At 39.2% G+C, this 7534-nt stretch overlaps 1 protein-coding gene across 1 annotated transcript in view; it reads left to right on the top strand.

Moving 5' to 3' along the window:
* Positions 1–7534, top strand: part of LOC104618070 (molybdenum cofactor sulfurase-like) — a 32436-nt gene that overhangs the window by 3280 nt on the left and 21622 nt on the right. The window contains exon 2 of the mRNA XM_010283576.1: positions 3522–3748. Within this exon, the coding sequence (XP_010281878.1) occupies positions 3522–3748 (227 nt within the window). The remainder of the gene's footprint in view (positions 1–3521; positions 3749–7534) is intronic.

Below are 7534 nucleotides of genomic sequence, written 5' to 3'. Positions count from 1 at the left end.
TACAATTATTTTATTAAATGGGGAGAAGCAGAGAAGAGGAGTAACCTTTATCCCAGATCACTTTTTTCTCTTTTCCAACATAAAATGTGTTTGAAACATGCATTTTTAAACATGAGCATCTCTCATGTTGATGAATTTTGCATAATTAGATAATGCAGTGTGCCCAGTGAAAAAGGTTAGGACTTTAAACATTAATAACTTTATTATTCCTTCAGTAGATTTCAGAGTATAAAAATTGCATCTCAACACAGAAGACAAATTAGCTTTTAATTTAAAATACAATGCAAATTCCTAGTGATCAGTGGATAAATTATATGTAAGACCACTAACATTTTTAAACTTGCATAATTTAAAACCTATTCAGTGATTCCTTTAATGTGTTCAAAAATTGCGTTAGCCTTCATTATGACATTACTGTGAACTATGGAAAAATGCAGCCTAAAATGTTTTAAAGAAAATTCTGGAAAACAAAACAAAACAAAACAAAACATGTTTTTGCAATTAATATTTCTACATTACAAGAAGAAAAATGGACTAAAGCATATAGGATAATACGATGTACTGGCTGTACTATGCAATGATCCTTGCTTATGGCAGATAGAGAAGACCTTATGTTGGATGATTAGTGCACCTGCCATGCTGGGAATGAAGGTCTATGCTAGCAACTATCAGTAAAATCATGGTGTCCCTAATTTCTTTCTGTCCTCCCCCTTATAATTTTTCTCAGTAGTCAGAGATGGCCAAACAACTTCTAATCAAGTAGCTGTGTAATACAGTATTGCGTACTGCAGTGTATGCTAACCTGCTTTATTTTACTTCACAGTAAACTTCATTGGTTGCTTTTCTTCACTGTATTTGTTGATTGAATATAGGTATTTAGTGAAATTTGAATGCCCTGGGTGACCTCCTGCTGCTGGTCCACTGGGATGTGGATCATCTTTGTAGCCTGTGTCATTTTTGCTAGCCTTGGGCAGACATCTCAGATGTAATCCAAGGGAGCCAAATTGAACCACTCTTCTTGTGTCTCAGATGAAAGCAGAGCAGGCAGAATTTGCTTGAACTGCTGTAATTCAGTTGATTGCAATCATTTAACAATCCCTTCAGCCTTTTTGAAATAATGGCCGGTCTGCACAGGTCGCATGCCTAAGTACTAAGAATAGAAATGTGTGTGTTCTTCCATGCTCATCTCCAGTAGCAGTATTGGCAGCAAACCACCTCTGACTGTTCACAATCATCTGTGACTCTCTGTCTAAGGCAGGGTACGCAGTTATTTTGTTGTTGCAACTTTATTGGGATCCTAGCAACCTATGCAATACAGTACGTTGAAAAGTGGAGAGGAGGTCGGGCACTTGACAGTGTACGGGGGACATCTATGAGGGGACAAGGACTCACTGCTGGGCATGTGTATGTATGATTCTTGTTACAATGGCAAATACCCAGAGAAAGGGGAAAAATGGGCTGAAGACCTATAGTCATGTGCTGCATCTCAGAGTGGAGCATGGAGTTCCTTGCCATTATTTTGGACTTACCAGGGGTATTTTCAATGGAAGGTGTTGATTATTTCCAAGTATCTGCTACCTAGTCATCTGAGCTTTCCCCACAATGCCTATCAGCATGTAAGAATTAGCTGAAGCTCTGATTAGAGAGAAGGTGTTTTGTTTTGCTCATAAAACCTTTTACCTTCAGTGAAGGGTAAGCAAACACTTAAGGTGTTCCCTGAATAATATTGCTGTCCTGAAGTGGAACCAAAACAATTTAATGTTACAATAAGGAGCTAGGAATCATTGTCTTCATGCTCTTTTTCTATTTTTCTGCCCTTTTAGTTTATTCTGATCATTATATCTTGCAAATTCTGTAAAGACCTGTTGGATTCATGGGATGATGTATTGCCAATTAGTGATTGTCTGTTTTGGAAGGGAGATTTGTTTGTAGGAAATTCTTGAAGCTCTCAGATGATCACCAGCTGTTCAAATGCATTTCATAATTTAATTATACAGCATAACAAAAAAATACTGGCCTCTCCAAAGAATAATCTCCAGCAAGGACAAAAGCCTGTTCTTCAGCTGATATTGCAGTCTCCGGGCTATGATTACTCTCCTAAAAACACAGAGCGAAGGTTTACATCATTTAGGTGCTGACAGTTTGAGGCACTTGGACAACATGGTTTCAGATGACACTGTCAGACCTAAAGTTTCTATTTTTGACTGAATTTTTCATCCATGCTCACTTCAAAACTGCCAAAGAATATTATAAATCAAGTAGGTTGATAAAATATATTTCTTATCTTTAAAATTTTTCCATGTATTTTCTATATTCAATAAAGTTGAACTGTGGCCAAATTATTTAGGGTTCAGCTTTAATGCCTTAAGTTTTCCGTTTCAGAGTGCCTGCCCTCAGCTTTCTCTAGTCAGGGCATCAGTGTCGAGGTACTGCTGCAGGCTCCTATCAAACCTGGAAAAGTTTATAACAATGGGATAGTGTGGTTCTTTGGGGTTTTGGATAAAGCACATGCTAAACAAAAATGTGGTTTTTAATTAATTTAACCAGTGCTTCCACCCATGCTTTTCTTCAGAGTATCAGACTGTGCCTGATGAATCTTTTTCTCAATACTTTTTACTAAAGTCTTTTGCCAGTTAATTCATGTGAGCTGCCCTAAGCTGCTCTACAAGAATTCAGCTAAGTTCATCTGTAGTTAACTTTTCTCCATACTCAACTGTGACTAGAAAGCATACATGAGTTGAAGCAATATGTTTAAATGCCCAGCTTTATGTTAAAAGAATGGTATTAATATTTTAACATTCTGAAGGAGAAAGCAGTTATTAATATCACCCAAAGGCATTACTAAAATTGCTCTCTTTTTAGATTTCAAGATTACCATCTGGGTAGCATCAGTAACAGATGTTCTTTTCACCAGAAAAATGTACATGAAAGCAAGGACAATATGCTTGTATAGGCTACTGAATGTAGAGTGTTACAGAAGTAATGGAAGAACAGATAGCAAAGAAGGCAATGTGTTTTGTTGTAAGGGGATCTGGAGAAACTATATGCTCCTAGCTAAACCAGAAACCTCAGTGGCGGAGGTTTTCCCAAATGGATTAATTGATAAAGTGGTTCCAATTTTGTGAAAAATACAGAATTTTTTTCAGAATTTTGAATTTCACATTTTTCTTGCTTTCTGTTTGTTTGGTTTTGCCTTAATTCATACAACTCCCATGAAATGTCTGTGCTTTGTAAATTAAAAGAAAGTTGTTGGGGGGAAGGGTCCTGAAAATGGGTGAGTATATAACTGAATGTTTTCAGAGTGTTTCAAAGGTTGTTTACTCTATTCTCATAGCTGTGTTAAATCAAAGTGGATGATAATACGTAACAAATTATAGTAACTCCATTTAGGTTTGTTAGCTTTGTGCAATTTGATTTGCAGTTAAGAGTTCTCTTATTAAAGGCTGACATTGGCTTGCACAAGTTTTCCTTATTTCAAAGTATTTCATTAATGATTTCTTTTCCCTCTCTTTTCTTTTCAGCATGAATCTATTAATGCAGCTAACATTGTCTAAACCTTTGTATCCCCTTCTGATGCTTTTCCAGGTTACAGAATGGCCAGTGGGAAACCAGGGTTTGCTGTATGACCGTAGCTGGATGGTTGTAAACCAGAATGGAGTCTGTATGACTCAGAAGCAGGAGCCAAGGTTGTGTCTTGTAAATCCCTCAATTGATCTGAAGAAAAAGGTTATGGTCATCCAGGCAGAAGGTTAGTAACCAATATCCTTTTGTCCCCTTCATTATTCGTGTTGAACTTCTAGACAGAGACACCTGCATGCACCCACCAAACTAATGAATGCTGTGTATGCTTATGGACTGCAGGGACAAATTCTGCTACCAGCTGTGCATAAAGCAAGCTGTAATATACAGCCCTGTGTAGCTTCCTAGCTTGTCGTTGGGATGGGCAAAGAGTAGACAATGAGTCCCTATGAGCAATCATAAAGTGGATGCTTCAGGAAGGAGTAATCAATTGACAGATGTGGAAATTTACTGACTAGTCTGTCCCTCCACATCATGAAGTCCATCAGCCTGAAGGGACTGTTATTGCTGCAAAGGTAAAGGGAATGGAAGCCTAACATCAAACACCCTGGCCAAAGATTTTCCCATTTTATAGCTCTCCTCCTCCTTCCAGCTGTGGGACTAGAGGGGTAGAGTCTTCAGTGTAAATGAATTAAAATAAGGACTAGATATTATTTAGTTCAGTTAAATACTTGCACTAGCAGGCAAATATTTCATGATGTTTGGGCTTCTCTGGATTCATCAAACCCCTTTTTATTCTCTGCTGAGGGGAAAAAAAAGAAAAAAAACTTATGGAAAGTATTATGGAAAGCCCTTTGCTACTTGGAGGTGCAAATTATTTATTTTGCTAACAGTGCTATTGGCCAAAGATTTTCCCATTTTATAGCTCTCCTCCTCCTTCCAGCTGTGGGACTAGAGGGGTAGAGTCTTCAGTGTAAATGAATTAAAATAAGGACTAGATATTATTTAGTTCAGTTAAATACTTGCACTAGCAGGCAAATATTTCATGATGTTTGGGCTTCTCTGGATTCATCAAACCCCTTTTTATTCTCTGCTGAGGGGAAAATTATTTATTTTGCTAGCAGTGCTATTAGCACTGAACACTGGAACAGGTTTGTATTCCACAAAAGTCATTACTAATGCCAAGTTTACACGTTTCTGAATGGTGTTCGTCACTTCCCTGGGGTGTAACATTTACTCAGCCTGTATGTCTTAATCATTAATAATATATGTACCTACATTTTCAGCAGCTAGAGCAAAACAAGGGAACCTATATTCAGATTTTTCACCCTTTGTTAGAAATCCATATGGGTGGATCTGTAACTAGTCTTGTTTCTGTTTGTACATTATAGCTGTTGTCCTCTCCAGCTCTCTGAGTAGTCTATAAAATTAAGTCTGACCAGTTAATTTCTTTTCTCTGCAATAGGTTTGTCTGGGTATTTCCACCAGTCTTGTGTGATTTTGTGTGTATGTTTCAGATCCCAAACACAATCTAGTCTCTTCTTAGGGATTCCAGACTGGCTCAAACGCTCCTATTTTCCACTCTTCCCTTTGTTATCTTTCTTTGAAAAGGTATTGTTAATTCATGTCAATTCATGTGGAGCATCTTGCACCTCAAATTTTTGTAGTACAATTGCATAGACAGCCTTCTCTCACAGCTTTAAAATTACCAAGTGCTTCAGAACTAATTATTTCTAGAAATTCAGTTCCTTTCTACCTCTCTTCTTTTCTGCTGGTACTTATTGCTTGCAGACACAATGTGAAATCTTGTCCAAACTTTCTCCATTTATCTTTCACATTTTCAGAGGTTCTGCTCTGTTGGGCCTTTTGATTGCTTCATTCTGCTCCTCTAAGAATGTTCTTAATTTTTTCCTTGCTAGTACCACATTGTTCAGACAAGTGCATATTCATTGGCATGTTTGCCTGTCAGTAATACCTGCAATGACATAGTTCAGAGAGTGAGGAAGAAATTTTCTCAGACAAAAATGACAGTCAAGGAACCCCTTTCTCACTAAGATTTACAGTCTCTTGCCATAGTTAGTACCAGGGTGAAACTCACCTTCAAATTCTACATTTTTTCTTGTGTCATTTTTGGAGTTTTCACTGTCATTCACCTTCCTTCCTGTGAAAGTGAGAACCATTTCCATCCAGAAGTGATTGACCAAGTCTATGGATCACTTTTCCTCCCTAAAGTGATTGATCAGATCTCCAGTGTTCTCTAACAGAGACATGGTTGGCATTTATTTATAGCCTGCTTTGGTACAGCCAGTGTGTGAGAGTGGAATAATTTTATTCTTTGTATAATAACTCTCTCTGGATACCAATAATCTTAGCCCATAAGATGGTCTGGGCCTTCTTTTTATAATAGTCCTGCTATTTTTCACTCTCGTAGAGTACTTGCAACCTGCAGTATTTTTTTTAATGCTTGACAGTGAGATCATGGCTCTCATTTGCTTAGGGAGACTATGCCAGAGAATACTGCTCATAAAATAGCACAGTGATGGGAAAACATACAAACTAACAGAGTAATACTAAGCAGATAAATCTGCAGGAAGTTGTTCCAATATTTATTCTGTTTTCTTTCCTCTTATCTGCAGTCTAAATGCATGTTTTGTTTCTTGGTGTTAAATTTTTAGTTTTTCCTTTTATCCCTTCATGTACATCCGTCATTGTTATATCTCCCACTTAAATAATTTCATGGCAGATGAATTTAATTTAATAAGTTGACTCTTTCCTTGAAAATCCCGTATTAATCACTGTTACTTTTGTCACCACTCTCTCCAGCCTGTGAGTAGTTTGTTGCTAACGCAGGACCTGAAGCTGAATGCCACGTGCGTAGCTGGAGCAGCAATCAGTGCAGCGAGGAGCAATGGCCCTCTGATGAGCCAGGCTAGCTGTTGTGCAGCTCAGAGCCTTCACTGGCCTACGTCTGTGGCTAATGGTATTTCAGACTTGTAGCACTTAGTCTGCTGACTACAGCCACCTCCAGGTCTCTTCCAGCTTTGTTGCTTTGCAAGTTTCTTTCTCCCACTGGATGCCTCCCACCCGAACTGCCTTTCCTCAGCTACAGTAGCATGCATATTTCCAAGAAGAGGTTTGTTTCCTCCAACTCCCCCTGTCCTCCCCCTGCCCTCACATTCCCTGTGCAGTTCTTCTGTTCTTCTCAGTGTGATGGGGAAATTTGTGATGCTGAGGAGTGGGTGAGGGAGGTGGCAGCAGTGAAAAAAAGGGAGGCAAAACCTTTGAGCTGCCCCTTTACTGCACCTCTTGCTCTGCTGAATGTGAAAACCCAGCAGCTCCCAGCTGACCCGGTGACAACGGCAGTCAAGCTGGCTGCCTTCCTCCTGCTCCTCTGCAAGGAGGCTGTAACCACCCTGCTTTCTCTACCAGTTTCTCTGCTGTCATCTGTGCTTTTCTCACTGAGAGGAGGCTGTGGCAATGATCTCCATCTAGAGCGCGCTTTGCTGTGTGGAGGTGTCTCTCTCTGATAGAGAGAGCCTAAGGCAACCGTGCTGCTGGATTAGGTGCCTCTGGTAAGTGCCTAAAGCCCGGTGGGGTGAATCCCATATAGCTGAATTATGCAGCATTCTTAAAGAACATTTTGCTGTTACACTATTATATTGTGGTGAAGACTTTATCTGTGACACTTTTAAAACACAATGAGTCTGTTCTCTCTGCCCATCCAGGCACATGCTTTCCTCTCACTCTAGAACTTTTCATTACTGGAAAATTTGTTTATGGCTATTTTATTTCACTATGGATTAATATTCTTTGTCTTCTCTGCCTGACAATATAAAACTGTCAGCACGATTTAGTGTGACAGTAACTACTTTAATACCTTTTGCTGAATCCTCTATGTGCTGAGACACCACTTCATGTTCTTTCTTTAAGCCCTGTGCGTAGCGTGTCTCGGTAGCCCGTCTAACAACCAGCCTTGGATGTGCAGACTCGCTGTCTGACTGAGCAGCTGTGTGAT

The sequence above is a fragment of the Phaethon lepturus genome, unplaced genomic scaffold (genome assembly GCF_000687285.1).
Source record: "Phaethon lepturus isolate BGI_N335 unplaced genomic scaffold, ASM68728v1 scaffold1583, whole genome shotgun sequence".
Classification (NCBI taxonomy): Eukaryota; Metazoa; Chordata; class Aves; order Phaethontiformes; family Phaethontidae; genus Phaethon; species Phaethon lepturus.
The sequence above is the reverse complement of the archived record's forward strand: the minus strand, read 5'-3'. Positions and strand labels throughout refer to the sequence as shown.